Raw genomic sequence first — 17,423 nt, 5'->3', positions numbered from 1 at the left:
CGCTCCAGCTCATCAGCTTCCTTCATTAAATATCACATGTAAACATTTAATGCATTCTGTTATAGCTCTGTTGTAATTCGGTAAATACTAAACTTCACTCGGTAGACATTCTGCCTTCATTAACCGATAGCGATAACCTTAGGGTTTACCGACTAGGTTCTTTGCTCGGTAACATAGTATAGTATTAACCTTTCGAACAATAGCATATGTAGGCTATCAAAACAATCTAGACATCATGATCTCATCATTGTCTAACTCGGTAATAGTTGCCCATTGAATAACTTATCCCCTTATTCATTATATTCTTTCTGTGTCTTTTACCGACATCTTTATACTCATCAAATCATACTTCTTAAGATATGGCAACATCATACTGAATTAGAAAATCAATTTCTTGACATTAATGACAAAATAATAATATTAAGACAGTAATCATCCTTAATCAGTTATATCCATAGTCATCAACAACCTTCTCAATATCCTTATTGAAATGCCAACAATCTCTCATTGTAATTGGAATGCCAACCTTCTTCTTGTCTGTTATAATGCAATATTGCCAACAAAATCATGACAAAACAATGAGCATCTTTAGGACCAGATAAGACAACACAACATTTATTTTAAGGAGGAGAGACAATACCCAAAGATGATGGAGAGAGGGAATCAAACTAAACACATTATCCCATAACTCGTCTATAATATTTCACCAATCGTTATCCTAAACCACATCTAAATTTTAGCATTGGTAAATCATGACAAAACAATGAGCATCTTTAGGACTAGATAAGACAATGCAACATTTGTTTTAAGGAGGAGAGACAATACCTAGAGATGTTGGAGAGAGGGAATCAAACTAAACACATTATCCCATGACTCCTCTATAATATTTCACCAATCCTTATCCTAAACTACATCCAAATTTTAGCACTTGTAAACCATGACAAAACAATGAGCATCTTAGATAGGTCCTACACTTCCTTTCATTTAATGGCGTTTTCATTTTTAGAAAGACATGGACCTTACTTTTAGATATAGAGAATTGACTTCTTTGACTTATATAAATATAAGGTATGCAAATGATAGTTTTCAATATCATAACAATTATTTAGTTTTTCTAATTGAAAAATGGAGTCATATTATTGACTTTTGAAAATAATGAATTGAAACTAAATAAAAATAGATAAACAAAATATAACATAATTGACTTCAACTAACGAAAACTGCAAGTTAAGAAATTGTCAGCTCTGCGAAGTTTGTTTCAAGAGTGAAGCCTTCATTGGCTAATCTCTCACCATATGCAACCAAATAGTTTTATAGCGTATATGATTTTTTGCTTTTTTAGTAGATGCAAGGCAAATTCCAGTAGCCACGTCAGCTCTCTAGATGTGGAAAACTGCCAGGTCATTTGCATCAAGCGTGGCACGAAATCCTCGTCTCACCCGTTTTGTCCTTCAATCTCCTAAGCAGGTGAGGGTTTTCTTTTGTTTTTAGGGTTTTGTTTACTATTCACATCTTCTGCGCTGAAATTTTCCAAACCCTAAAATCCAGGGTTTTTCCAAAATTTTAAGTGGCAACTGGGAATTCGATTACATATGTATTGATGATGATAATAATCTTCAATCCCTTCTTGCATATTTGATTTCTTAAAACTTTCAAAGCCCTTTCCAGAAGGATGGTTTTTGGAAGTTTAAAATTCAAAGAAAAGTAGTAGGGAATTCTGTACTCGGGTGGGTTTGGAGCCACTGACACAAAACCATTTTGGGCAACTCTTTAATCTGATGGCCAATTGAGTAGTACAAGGCTGGGGGGTGAGACTATTGGGCTTTTACTGCTCGCAGGGCTCACTAATTTCTGCGATTATTGGGTGTAATCCCTGGCTTATGGTGCACACGTTACTCTAGTTACTCTAGCAACTGGTGTATCTCTTACTGGAGAAATTAGAACTTTCCCATGTTGAGCTTTCACTATTCGCAGAGCTTGCTAATGGTGCCATTATTAGGTGTAATTTTTGTGTTAGGTGTATCTCCTGCTGGATAACTAGAAGTTTTCCACAACTAAACTTGAGCTGGGTGTCTTTATAAGTTTGGGCTAAAATGTGAGCTCCAAGCTTCAGGAGCTAAAAAAGAAACCAATTTAGCATACCTAATTATTCGGAAGGACTTATTGAAATGGGAGTATCTTCATCATATGTGCCCCTAAACCACCTTTTTTTTATCATCATTGCAAATGCAATTTGAGGCGAACTTGATAGTCTTTGTTATTTGTAAATCTAGCATGGAGTGGAGTTGGAGGGAGTAGAGACTACAAAAACCCTGCTAGATTCTACTGTGGCCTTTAACTGAAGAAATCGTTCTTCCTTGTAAAATATAGATTTAAAGAAAATTATGATTATAGCTATTTACTGTTCTCTCATATGGACACCAGCAAAAGTGTATTCTTTGCCTGCATATGTTCTACAACTATGAACAGTAGTGGTCCTCCTTAAAACAAAAGAGCTTGTGTATTTCCAATCGAAATAGTTTTGAAACCTGTTCAACTTATGAATCATTGCTACTATAAGTCCCTTGCGATGTAGAATTAATTTTATAGACTACATTTAATCATTTTCATGGTGCTTTTTAGGAGTATTATGTTATAGAAACTGGAATGTCAAACTTCTATGCAAAAACTTGATAACATTTTTACTAGGATATTTCCTCAGAAAGCTGTACTATTGTTAAGGCATCATAAATTTATATTCCTTGGAAATCAAGTTAGCAAGACGTAAATAATCCTAATAAGTATGATATGTATCTAAATGATTTAAACAATTTGTGGAATGTGATAATTACCTTTTCTGTTTCTACATATTTTAAAAGGGTCAAAACCTGACATATATGCAGGTAGAATTGGAATTTGATGATGGAAAAAAATTTATAATGTCTGCCGAATTTCTTCGTGTTCAAAGTCCCGCTGCGGATAGCAAAATAAGAACCGTAAAGGGTGAAAAGGTGAGATCTCCATGATGTGTTTGACAAGGGATGACATTATGTGATTTTGGTATAGTTGATCAAGATTTTTTCTCAAATGAACTGTCTTGATTCTTGAATTGTTTATTAATAGATATCCTATTCTTTAATGAGTTTATCTGTCTTCAGAAAAACCACAAGCATCCATTCATATTGAGACCATTCTTTATTAGTATATGGAGAATATGAATCTTATCAACCATGAGATATGAAATGAAGCAATTTTATCATCTAAAGCATGTCTGACACTGATTGTGTCTTGTTAGAGTTTGTTCAGTCATTGATTTTAGTTTGTAACAAGGGTCATTCTCCATTGAGAAAGAAGTGTTGCCACCACCTACGTTAATGCTCACTTTCCTTTGTGCTAGATTAATGATATTATTTTGATTTGTTCTTTACTGTACCTATTCCTGGCGTTCTTACAAAAGTTTCACATGTATATGTGACTTTGAATTTTTGCAAAATGAAATAGGGCTCGGACATGAGAGAGTATTTCATTTCAAGAGCTATGAACAGTTGAGATAGAGAATTTTTAAAATGTAATTGTGGTTGGGACTCATCTCCGATGCTATTGTTGGTGGTCCTATCAGATTATATCTGGGAGACGGTATGTAGGAATAATGTCAGCAGAAACTGTTGGCAATTATGGAATAAGGTATTTTTTTCCAGCTGATGTATTGTATATTTTTTTATAGATTTTATCAAGTTCACTAAATGTCAATGAACACCATATTCAAAGAAAGCATGTATTATGATATCCACTTCCACAATCTGCCTCTCTGATGTTTGATTTCATGTCTTCAACCAGAGTAACTTTTGATGATCTGCACAATACAGGAATTTACACATGGGATTACTTATACAATCTAGGAAACAATAAATTTACTTTGATGAAAGACTACATCAGAACTCTAAAGAAGTATAATCTAAGTCGAGATCCAAAAAAGAGACGATAGCCAAGAGCAGAGACCACTCAACTTTGGAAGTACTTGAAGATCCTTTCTCCTCCATTTGAACTTGTGACTAAGATGGCATAGTTGGATTGACTAAAATATGAGATATTTCTCAAGAGTTCCTTTTTTGAATCTTATCAAATGCAATATTGTTCTTTGGCACGATACCTTTCCTGGGTGGGTTCTCTGTTTGGGAAGCTGGCTCTATAATTGATTTGGTACATAGAAACAATTTTGACCTTGGCAACATTTCTTATGTCAAAGTCATTGCAAGACAGGTTAGGATTTAAAATTCAAGTGTTTCAGAATTCCGGAACAGGGATCAACATTAAAGTATTGGTAGGTTGATTTTGCTAATACTGAAATTTTAAACTGCAGGAATTGGAGTGTATTGATAGATAGCGTGGAAATATATCAATTTAATTTCATGTCCATTAAATGTTAGTCATAAGGTAGACCCTTTTTTTTTATAGGTAAAGTAGGGGTTAGGACCCTCTCTCTCTATATTAATTAACATAAAGATTTTACATATATTGCCTGTTGATAACAAAAGACCGAAGACAACTCATGAAGAAACCAGAAACTAATGTCACTGTAGATCCATGACACGGTATTACGAAATATTGTAATATGAGTATTTGCATACATGATGGACGAGCTATCACTCAACAAAACCCTATCAACTGAAAAACACCTAATAGAATCAAACTACATATGACTGAAATCGACACATAGATAAGTGAGATAGCAAGAAAGAAACTAGCTTCATAATACCCTCTCTCTTGCCAAACCATAGAGTTGTCAATATCCCGGCTCCAAATCAAAGGAATGATCCTTTCTCTTGACTAGTGCAGCTCTCCTGAAAAGGAATTTGAGAACCTTTTTGGCCTTGGCAACATTCATGAGACAGGTGAGCTCCTCCATTTCCAAAGCAGGGTGGTAGCCATCCAGTCAGCAGTCATCCCTTAGGAAGTGTTAACTGATGCTAGTTCCTTCACCATAGTGTCCATGTGGGCCTCAAATGTCTTTATCATTTGGATAGAAGCTAGCCCATGAAATTTGAACCATGTGCACGGAAGCAAAGAGAATTTGGTTGGCTTTGCTTTGTCAACTGCATCCTTTAGCCCCATCCTAAACTTTTCCCAAACATAAAGCCTCCCTAGAGCTTTTGTTAATTCCCTATACCTCGTGAGTATGAGCACATTGCTAACAAATGTAGAGGAGATCTCGAAGTTAACCCAATGTCATATTGCATCCTTGATAAGTTCTTGCACGAGAATTTCCACAATGGCTTCCTTCACATCCTCTTCCTGAAAAAAGAACACTGTGTGGAGCTTGGTAGAGGAATTTTCTTTCACAAATGCCATTTGACACATTGTGAAGTCCAATGTCATCACCTCCATTTTTTATACCTCGCTTTGTTATTATCACTTGCTACAAATTTTGTGGGAAAGAGAGGTAGCAGTTGTGATTAAGCTTGACAACATGCAAAGAAATAACAACTATTCTACCAAGTATGCACTATACTCCTTGCCTTCAATTTTGAGCAAAGCTTATATCACATTCATATAGTTGTACAAGTTCTGGATTGTGCCACCTTTCCAAATAGCCATTTATAATTATGCCATCAGGTTGATTGATTCCCCAATTTGACAAACAATTTTCCGTTGGAAGGCAATGGTGTTGGAAATTGTCATTGATGTCAAAGGGCAAAAGGAGCAAGGAAGAAGTTAAATTAAATTGCAAAATAACTCTTGCTGGCCGACCCATAATCAACACTCTAAAGGCATTACCGGCCTCCCTTGGTTTGGGAACCCTCTTTGGGAATAAAATAAAATCAAAATATTTATTCCTGCCTTGGCCGACCTAGCATAAAGGGATGCAATCATTGGTAAAGAGGTGCATGTGTTGGTATGTATGAGAGGTCATTTGGAAGTCATTCAATCAAGCAATTTACTAAATATCATTCCCATTCAAGCAGTTTTGAGCAGATCTGAGTAGATCTAAGGAGTACCTATGAGTAGATTTTATTGAAGACTAGTGCAGTTCTATGAGCAGATATTATTGGCAAATTATTGCAGACTTATGAACAGATATTATTGGTGAATTATTGATGAATTATTGCAGACCTATGAGCAGAGATTATTGGTGAATTATTACAGACCTTATGAGCATAAATTATTCAAGAATATAAGCAGATTCTAAAGAATATTATTGCAGACCTATGAGCAGAAAGTGTTGAAGTTTATGAGCAGATTTCGAGAAGCATTTTGAGCAGATTTGTGGAGGTGGTTCAAATCTAATTCAAGAAGAATGCCAAACACTTATCACTTTATTATTTTGGAGGTTGGTTTCTCATCTTCAAAGAGATTGGTGTGTCTTGCTGAGTTGGTGCTTAGTCGTGGGGATTGGGGTCTCCAGTGGGTTGGTGCCTACAAATCATCAAAAGGGGATGGTGTCTTATGTGGGTTGTGTTAATTTTGTAACGTCGGTCGTACTATTTCATGCTTCCGATATATATATATATATATATATTAATTTGATTACATATACTAATATGTTAACATTAACTAATGATAAATAAAACCAATGTTAACTTATTGCGTTTGACCAACAGTTACACCGTTCATGGTATCGGGTGGTAAAACGATTCTCAAACAAGTCGCACTCCTTCCGATCGGGTAAGTAAACGGTGACTAGTTTATATACTGTGATGAGAGGTACGTAGGGAAGAGATGTGTCTTCCCACGTGGGAAGACATATCTCTTCACTACGTAACCCCTCATCCACTTATATAGCATGCTTACATTGAGAAGGATGCACACACCGAAATTGATAAGTGTGGTGCATCTTTGAAACATGCTATAGTAGATAAAATACAACTTTCAGATCATATCTCCATCTCTTCTATTTTGATCACAAAATTTTGAAAGAACTTAACATGGTATCAGAGCAAGGTTAAGGAAGATCATATTAAAATTTTGTAATGATCTCATAAATTTCACCAGGCTCTTACTAAGATCACATTCCCATAATCCTAATGGCAACCGGAGTTAGGTTTGAAGATAGATTAGATGGAGCATCAAATTTTGTATCTTGGAAATTTGGGATCATGCTTGTTTTGAAAGAAAATAAAATTGGCTCCCATGTCAAAAGTGAAATTCCTGAACCCTTTGATGATACAGAGAAAATTCAGTGGAACAAGGACAGTGAGAAGACCCTTAAGATAATTGTGGATTCAGTAAGAGACCACATTGTACCAGTTATTTCTAAATATGAGATGGCCTTTCAGATGTTCAAAGCACTAGCTGACATTTATGAAATCAACAACACTAGCAGGGCTCTCACCCTAAAGAATCAACTACACCATATAAAGATGAATAAAGGAGAAACAGTTACATCCTATTTCTTGAGGATCATTGAGCTTAGGGATCAACTATCCACTATTGGACATCTAGTGGATAACAAAGAATTTGCTATGATGGCCCTAAATGGACTTCCTACCTCATGGGAATCGTTCATTCAAGGAATCAGTGCTCGTTCTAAATTTCCTAAGTTTGATAGATTGAAAACCGATTGCATTCAAGAGGAATCCCGACTTGTCACAAGAAGAATAAAACAAAACAATGGTAATGAAGACATTCAAGTTCTAAACTCTAATTCGCACAAGAAAGAAAAGAAGAAGAACTTCAAGAGAAAGAGGGACAACGACTCAAATGGGAAGAGGTCTTCAAAGAAGAAGAGAGACATTTTTGAAGTACAATGTTTCAGATGTGACCAATATGGGCACTATGCAATGAAGTGTCCAGACAGGATCAAACAACAAGCTTCAATGGTAGAAATTAAGAAAGGGAGTAATTCCGAGAAGCTAGTCTTCTACTCAGCCCTCTCTAGTCAAGTCACCTCCAGTTTCAACACATGGGTGATTGATAGCGGAGCATCTCGACACATCACTGGATTTCGTGAGCACCTAGATACACTTGTGGAAAGTTCAAATGAAGAAGTGACAATTGGTGATGACTCAAATTATCCAGTTATGGGAATAGGAACCTGCAATATCAACCTAAAATCAAGCATATCCCTACAGCTGACTGGAATTCTATTTGTACCTGGTATAAAGAGAAACCTTGTCTCAGTTTCTGCACTTGAAGATAAGGGTTACAGATTAACCTTTATGGAAGGAAAGGTACTTGCTTGGCCAAAGAACTCCACCATCAAGAAAGCCCACACCATTGGAGTAAGACAAGGGAGCCTCTATAGACTTTGCACCACTCCACCTCTAGCCTTGATTCATGAGACTCTAGATTCGAATGAACTTTGGCACAAAAGATTAGGGCACCTTCATTTCCATGCCCTACCTAAGATAGAGAAGATGGTGATCGGTTTACCCAAGCTAAGTCAAAAATCTGAAGGAGCCTGCAAAGGGTGTGCCTTGGGAAAGAATATTAAAAGGTCTTTTAATTCTAGCAATAGTAAATCCAAAAATGTATTAGAATTAGTTCATTCTGATTTATGTGGACCCATGTCTGTACCCTCATTAGGGGGATTTTTATATTATGTAATATTTGTAGATGATTATTCTAGGCAGACCTATATATATTTTCTGAGGTACAAAGAGTCTGAAGAAATCCTTTCTAAATTTAAGGAATTCAAAGCTCTTGCAGAAAATATGACCGGTAAGAAAATCATAACCTTAAGAGCAGACGATGGGGGGGAATACACTTCTGATATGTTTAAAGATTATTGTATAAATGTTGGGATTAAGGGGGAGTTAACTGTACCTTATAATCCACAACAAAATGTGGTAGCTGAAAGAAAGAATAGGACTATAGTAGAAGCTTCTAGGGCTATGTTGTTTGACCAAAATATAGAAACCTCATTTTGGGCTGAAGCATCTAGGACAACTGTGTACATTCAAAATAGATGTCCTCATTCTTTTCTTGACAATAAAACCCTCGAAGAAGCCTTTACTGGCAACAAACTTGACATAAGTCATTTCCGGATCTTTGGGTGTCCAGTCTATATTCATGTCCCCAAAGAAAAGAGGTCAAAGTTAGAACCTTCTGGAAAGAAAGGAGTATTTGTTGGGTACAGTGAAACCTCTAAAGCCTACATAATATATATACCTGGTCAAAGACAAATTGAATTAAGCAGAGATGTCATCTTTGAGGAAGACATAGCATTCAGGAGGTCCAAAAGCTCTAATGAATTAGAACACCAAGATCCTCCTACAATCTTGGATGAGGATTCCACCCCTGGGATTCAGAGGGAGACCTCTGAAGATGCTGAGCATGAAGTTCAAGGCTTACCTTTAGAAGAAAATTATCCCGAAACTAGGAAGAGGCCACTTTGGGCTAAAAAGATGCTTCAAGAAGCTGAAAATTATGCTGCTCCAAAGGGGACCTTCAGAGAAAGTAAGAGACCTAACCTATTTTCCAGTTATACTGCCTTGATGAGTGAGATCATTGATTCAGAACCTTCCTGTATTGGAGATGCGCTCAAGCATCAAGATTGGAAAGATGCTATGTCAGAAGAGTATTAGTCAATTTTGAAAAAAATGATGTCTGGGATATTGTGCCTAGGCCTAAAGGCAAATCTGTGGTATCTTCTAAATGGCTCTTTAAAATCAAACATGCAGCAGATGATAGCATTGAGAAGCACAAAGCAAGGTTTGTTGTTAGAGGTTTCTCACAGAAAGAAGGTATTGACTATGAAGAGACATTTGCTCCTGTTGCCAGATACACTTCTGTCTGAGCAGTTTTGGCTATTGTAGCATCTAAAGGATGGAAAGTCCATCAAATGGATGTCAAGACTGCTTTTTTGAATGGTAAGATTGAAGAAGAAGTTTATTTGGAGCAACCTGAAGGTTTTTTGATTCATAAGGCTGAATCACATGTCTGCAGATTAAAGAAAGCTCTTTATGAACTGAAACAAGCCCCTAGAGCATGGTATGAAAGAATTGATCACTATCTCTTGGAATTAGGGTTTTTCAAGAATGAAGCAGATCAAATCTCTACTACAAGGTAATCAATGGTGAAATATTAATTTTTATTCTTTATGTTGATGATCTACTAATCACGATAGAGGATAATTGTATTTCTCGATGTAAGAAAGAATTAGCCTCTGAGTTTGATATGAAAGATTTAGGAATTCTTCACTACTTCCTTGGATTGGAAGTTTGGAAGTAGGCAAATGGTATAATCCTTAATCAAGGAAAATACACCATTGATATACTCAAGAGATTTAGAATGTTGGATTGTAGATCCATGACCACACCTATGGAGACAAATCTGCACAAGCTAAAGGAAACAACTGCAGAATCAGAGTTTGCAGATCCTACACTCTACAGACAAATTATTGGATCTCTGATGTGTTTGGTAAACACAAGACCTGATATATGCTATGCTGTAAACACACTAAGTTAGTTCATGTGTGAACCCAGGGAAACACATCTTGTTGCTGCAAAGCATATTCTGAGATATCTTCGAGGAACTATTGGTTTTGGTTTGAAATATAAACATGTAAAAATTGACCTACATGGATTCATTGATTTTGATTGGACTAGAAACATAGTTGACAGGAAAATCACATCAGGATGTTGCTTCAGTTTAGGATCAGGAATGATCTCATGGATATGTAGAAAATAGTCTTCAGTTGCTCAGAGTTCTACAGAAGCTGAATACATTGCAGCCTCCATGGGAGCAAGAGAAGCTGTATGGCTCCGAAAATTGTTTGTAGGACTGTTTGGTCAGCCCTTAAATCCTACTATCATCTACTTTGACAATCAGAGTTGCATCAAGCTTTCAATGAATCCAGTATTTCATGACAGGTCTAAACACATTGAGATTCCTTATCACTATGTTCGAGATATGGTGGAAAGGAATGTGATCCGACTGAATTATATTAGTATAGGTGATCAGATTGCAGACATTCTTACCAAACCTCTCTCCAGGATCAAGATTGAACACTTTAGAGATAAACTTGGTATGGTTGAAAATGCTATTTAATTTTGAGATAGAGTCTCATTTATTTTGATATACTAATATATTTAAAGATGTTTAGTGTATAAACTCTTTTATTTGTCATGTGTGTGACTCCATGACTGCATGGGCCTTCTGTGAACATTATCGAAGGGTGACGACTTTTCAATAATGAACACTTGTTTCAAATTGATATTGTAAGGTGACAATTTTACAATTATCAATATAACTATCTTGATGGATATCATGTGACTTGATATCTGTGGACATGTCATGATAGTATATATATCTCTGAGACATTATGGTAGATATCTGTTGGTTGATATCATCAAATAAACCATAATTATGATAGAGATCTTCATGGTGAATATTATGAACATAATATTCGTGGACATGCCATGAAATCATTATCAGTATTGTAGGCATCATGTGACTTGATGCCAGTGCACACACCTTACTTGATAACTATGAGTTATGGTGAGTATCATGAGACTTGATATTCGTTGTTGAACTATATCTCTGAATATCACTATGGTGTGATATCTCCTCTCTTCACAATCAATGGATGAATTGTGATGTTTTCTCTAACATGATATGTAGTTAAGAGGGAGTGTTAATTTTGTAACGTCGGTCGTACTATTTCATGCTTCCGATATATATATATATATATATATATATATATATATATATATATATATATATATATATCGGAAGCATGAAATAGTACGACCGACGTTACAAAATTAACACTCCCTCTTAACTACATATCATGTTAGAGAAAACATCACAATTCATCTATATATATATATATTTGATTACATATACTAATATGTTAATGTTAACTAATGATAAAAAAAACCAAAGTTAACTTATCGCGTTTGACCAACGGTTACATCGTTCATGGTATCGGGTGGTAAAGCGATTCTCAAACAAGTCACACTCCTTCCGATCGGGTAAGTAAACGGTGACTAGTTTATATACTGTGGTGAGAGGTACGTAGGGAAGAGATGTGTCTTCCCACGTGGGAAGACATATCTCTTCACTACGTAACCCCTCATCCACTTATATAGCATGCTTACATTGAGGAGGATGCACACACCGAAATTGATAAGTGTGGTGCATCTTTAAAACACGCTATAGCAGATAAAATACGACTTTAAGATCATATCTCCATCTCTTCTATTTTGATCATAGAATTTTGAAAGAACTTAACAGGCTGGTGCCTACAAAGATTATAAGAAGTTTGTATTACAAAAGTAATATTTTGTCGTGGTTTTCTCCCACAAGGGTTTTCATGTAAATTGTGTGTTCTTGTGCATCTACTTGCTTCATCTCACATTTGTGGTTGATTAAATTTTGAAGTATTGCTACTGCGATTAATTAAGTTTTGAAAAGTAAAAGTTATATTGATTCACCCTCTCCTTGCCCCCTCTCCTAATATAATCATGTGCTCCTCTAATGGTTAATCCTAAATTCTGCTAGAGAATCTAGTATTAAAAGAGCTTCCTTCAAAGTGTTATTGGGTTTCCAATAATTTGAACATCTGTTTTTAAGACATTAAGCTATTGCCAACGAATCTTTGATTATTAATTTATTTGGGGGCAAGATTGAAGAAACTGTAAGTCAAGAAGTAATGCTTTTGTCTTTGCCTCAGTGTTTGTCCTAGGGGCTAGCTTCTTGTAGGCAACTTTAATTAAGGAACCTTTAGAGTTGTAGATAATACACTCCGCTCATGAGGGACTAGTATTCCCTCAAGAAGCACTATCAAAATTAATCTTCTAGATCCTAGTTGAAGGGGGGATCCATTTTGGTGGAACCTTACAAATTTTTTATGCTTCGGTTTGATAATCCCTAAAATTGACTAAGTCTAATGGTCTTTGTCTTAAACCCTAAACCTCAACCTATGTTATAATTTTGAAATGAGTTGCTATACTTGGTTGTAGCCTTTTAAGTCACAACATGATGGGTCACACATCATCACAATCTGACCCCTATGTCCTAGTTATTGGCATGTCTCGTTAATTCCAATCTTTTTTAAGTTTGGCGTTCTATTTTCTAAGTGAGTTCGATGACTATTGCGCTCCCATGGGCTTTAGATTTGTCAAAGTTGCAATGTTGCATGATCATGCCGTGTGTAATAGTTGGTTTGAATCTAGTTAGTTGAGTGAAGGAATGTGCTTGTCTGAGTTAGCTTCCTTTTCATTGGATCATGGATGCGCTTTGTCAAGGTTGTCAGAGTTGAATGGGATGTGCATTTTTGCAATACATTGCCACGTGGAGATGGGCTTGATGGTCTATGAGTCTTAGCCAAAGCTTAGCATAGTAACACATTGTTAGAAAAGTGGGCCTCGTTTCCTCATGTGATGTTATGATATGTTAACATGTGCTAATGGTGTAAAGTGCATTCAATTTGTCATAATTTGATTGGCTCGAGTTAGATCAGAACGTGTAGGCTTATTTTCAAATCCAATTCTTTGAATCAGGATTGTAGATCTTGTTGTGATCCTCTTCAATCAACGGTTTGCATTAAAATCCATAACGACTAGTTCTTGCTCTATTGGCCGAGGGAGCATGTAATAATTGTGAAAAGTGATTTTAGTCGGATTTTTGCCTATTTTCTCGTAATAAAAATGTGGTTTAGATCATTTTGATGAGTACTTTTATTTGCAATATGATTTTCTAAGTAATTTGAGCTCTCTACGATGTAATTCATCAAACGAGGGTTTTATGTGCGACTAGTTTGTAAGTAAATTTTTGTGTCATTTGGCTTGTAAGTACTAGTATAATTTGATCCAAGTTCCCTTTGCCTATCTACAAAACCCTAATTTTGTAACCATGATCAGAACATTTGGAATAAGGAAGGGATTTGAAGAGGACCTATTTCTTTAGTGTCCTAGGTCAGCGAACAAACATGTGATTTTTTTTTGGGCTCAAGAGGATCACATGAAAAATTTGTGGATGAGCTCGAGGGGGCTAGGGATGCAACCATACCAATCCTCAAATGATCACTCTTTAAACATTGGTTCCAAAAGCTATTAGATCACTTCTCCTTGAGGAATTGATGGGCCCTGTATATGGGCAAGGTGTTTGTGCCCTGTATATGGGCAAGGTGTTTGTGCCCAACATCTTTGTAGATGCTTACTTCATTATAGCAGTGGCACAAAGATATGATGCAAAGTCAAAAAGTGCCCTAGATAAATGGATCCCTGATCATATCATTTACAAAGACATACATATATGATGTGTTTGACTTGAGCAGTTGCAAACACAACCATAAATTTTGATTCTTTTAGATAGAAGTATAAGACATATTGAAGTGTGTATAGCTTTGTGCAGATTCCTAAGGACAAGATTAAGGGTTTAGATTGTAAACTAGTCAACTTTTTGTGCATGGAGAAGGAACCTTTCAATCTTGAAACTTTTGAAGACTATTTCATTAAGACTTATTATTCATTTTGTCATATTGTGGGCAAGGATGTTAAGGATACCGGTTCATTTGATGTTTATGGTACTAGATATCCAAGATAACATTTTGAACATAGAGTTTGATTTTGCCACTTTCTTGTTAGATAAGATGCAAAAACAAATGGTGGCCATCAAGGCTAATGCTGCAAAGTTTGAATTTAAATTGTACTCCATGTGTCATATGTTCTTGTATGTTGCCAAAGGTCTATGGGATTGAACTCTATAGGGTAGACAATTTGATGAGGAGAAGAATGTGCCACCAATGCCATATTGGACTTACATATGGGACAAAGATTGTGACAACTCTAGTTTTGTCACTTTTGAGGAATTTTTTGTTAAGAAATTGTGAAGTTTTTTTGGTAAGTGGAGAGAATTCCAAAGGAGGTGACGAATGTTCTTAGGCCAACAAAGAGAAATTCACAATTGAAAATCAAACATAATTGGGGTGATTGGCATCTCTACCAATATTCCACTTCATTTAGAATATATGGCCCTCTCAAGACCCATCTATTGCTAGTTTGTGTGCAAAGAGGCATAGCATACTCAAAGATTATTTGACAACTAAATGAAATTGATAAGATTCACTTGAGAGGTTAAAAGAAGGGCCCATTCTTTCCCAAGTGGTCTGATTTTCAAGTTGTAAACAAAGATGGCCTAGACTAGATATATTCCTTGTTGAAGTATAGAATGTCCCATGCAAGTCCTAGAATCAATTTTGATTTGGAAGGAAGTGGCTTAGTATTATCAAGGTAGAGAAAGAGAAGATATAGAGGGATCCCATCTTTTGGTTTCTTTGTTGACAAGGCCAACATAATGGTCAAGATACATAAGATTTTGGTTCATGCAAATTAGTTGATGGTTGCAGAGCAAGAGAGACCTACCATTCAAAGAGACCAAAGTTCTCCTGTCAAGCCATATGCCAAGGCTAAAAGTGAGGAGCTTGAGGAGAAAATTCAAGATGTCATTGTTGATAATCAATAAATTAAAAGGCAAAATACCTCTAGGGAGAAAGACAAAGCTCCTATAGAAATTGTGGAGATTAATGATGCTCCTAAGGTACTAGAGACTACTGAATTTAGGTCATCACCAGTAGGGATGATAAACCTTGCCATGCTTGCCAAAAGAAGTATAGATCATTTGAAGATTGCTACTGATAACACCAAAGACATAAGGACGTTGGCTTGTAGAAAATTCTTGTCTGATGATGATTTAAAAAAAATAAAAAAATTCAAACATTCTTTGTTTTCAAAACAAGACAAGATGCGTACCAAAAGAAGGTTGCAAAAGAGAGGAATAAAGTGGATCCATCCAAATGGCAAGAGGTAGGAGAACAAGTCTTGTCACAATTTGATTTTAAAGTAGACGATATTACTCTTGAATAGGCAAGACAAATGGTGCTAGATAGTGGCATTTATTACCAAATTGAGACATAACAACTGCCCTTGCATTTGATACCATAAAGAAGTAGATTAAAGAGGTCCACTTTACTGAGACAAAAGTTGAAGAAGCATTTTTTGGATCAAGCTTTAGCCCCAATTTTGAGACTTGCAATTTGGGCATTGGCACCAAATACATACAAACCCTATGTTGTAAATAACATATAGGAGTCGAAAGGAAACCTCATAGCAAAAAGAGTATTAGAAACTCCTACTCTTGAGGTTGCATATTTGGTTGTAGATACTCCACTCTTTAGTCAAGAAACTATGAAGAAATTACAAAATAATCACAATGAGTTGCAACAAAGATACATGGAGGTGTTGGTAAAATTAAGGGCATATGAAGAGAAAGAATTAGCATCCTCTAGTCCCCCTATCCCAATAGTCACAAGTCCCTCAAGTTTTGGTGAAATCTTTCTGTCAAATAGAGAAGCTTTTCTCACAAATATCAAAGATTTAAAAGAACAAGTGCAAGAGATAAAAGAGGATAAAATGCAGATAGCGAGCAAAAACGATTTCAAACTTGGTCAACCATAAGTTAGCTAAAATAAATGGCAGAGTGGATGAAGCATACAAAGCCTATGCATATCTTAATTATGCCTTGGAAAAACATGATCATGGTTCAAGTAATCTTAAGGATATCAAAAATAGATGGATGCCAAGGATTGCAACAATCAAGCAGATGGTTAAGACAACAAAATATGATCTCGAAAAGTCGACAGAGTTACAAGGTGTTGTTGAGATGATGATGACCTTGGAGGAGGTTGTTTCATACATGCTTAAGCTTGACAAATAGTTAAGAGAGAAGGTGAAAATAATTGATCATATGGGGAGCAAAGTGATGTCGGGCATCAAAGATGATAAGGGTAAAGCTAAAACCCTAAAACAATGGAAGCCTGAATTCAATGATGTCTCCCAATGGTGATATCTTCTATTTGTATTGATAATGAAATAAATATGAGGTTATTGAATTTTGCACTAGATGCGATTGTTGGTTGAAAATTTTGTACACTTGGGGAAATATGCAAAAATGTGGCTTCAACCACAGTGTGTGAGTAAAAATCTCCTAATTAAGGGAAGATTCCCTCCTATCTATCTAATACTAAAACTAAAATAGGATGGAACAACAATCTTTTTTTTTTTTTTCAAGAAAGTCAATATCCTTTTTTCTCCATAGAAAAGTGATAGCAATTTAACATAAAACAATAGTAACAACATTTTGAAATGAAATGAGAGAAAGGAAATTAAGTTTCCTGAAAGCTCAAAGACTTCCGTCACTTCCTTTGGGACGAGACATCAATATCAAGCTCAAAGTATTGAATATGTGAAGTCCTATCTACCTTTTTCTATTCTAATGATATCAAGAACAAATTATGACCTCACAAAGTCTGAAATAACTTTTTCTTTCTACACAAGACAACAAGAACTAGTGTGAGCTCAAAGTTTCACATCTATTTCCTATTATAAAATCTACTTCTAATCTCTCTCAAGAACGTGTGTAAGCACAAAGTCTTAAAACTTTTCTCAATAGAACTTCTATTCTAACTAAATTAATCTTCAATGCTTGCAGCACAAAGTCTG

General features: G+C 35.8%; 1 protein-coding gene across 2 annotated transcripts; it reads left to right on the top strand.

Annotated features, from left to right (window-relative positions):
* Positions 1-1,208: 1,208 nt before the first annotated feature.
* Positions 1,209-4,388, top strand: LOC131062498 (uncharacterized). Of its 2 annotated transcripts, none has more exons than XM_057996162.2 (4): positions 1,209-1,467; positions 2,883-2,990; positions 3,599-3,663; positions 3,846-4,316. In XM_057996162.2, the coding sequence occupies exons 1-4, from the start codon at positions 1,384-1,386 to the stop codon at positions 3,886-3,888; spliced, it is 300 nt and encodes a 99-aa protein (XP_057852145.2). In that variant the 5' UTR covers positions 1,209-1,383; the 3' UTR covers positions 3,889-4,316. The 2 variants fall into 2 exon arrangements, with proteins under 2 accessions (XP_057852145.2, XP_057852144.2); XM_057996161.2 differs by having other exon boundaries at positions 1,221-1,467; positions 3,817-4,388.
* The last annotated feature ends 13,035 nt before the right edge of the window (positions 4,389-17,423 follow it).

Source organism: Cryptomeria japonica, chromosome 1, assembly GCF_030272615.1.
Source record: "Cryptomeria japonica chromosome 1, Sugi_1.0, whole genome shotgun sequence".
Classification (NCBI taxonomy): domain Eukaryota; kingdom Viridiplantae; phylum Streptophyta; class Pinopsida; order Cupressales; family Cupressaceae; genus Cryptomeria; species Cryptomeria japonica.
Note: the sequence above shows the minus strand (reverse complement) of the source record. Positions and strands in the feature narration are given on the sequence as shown.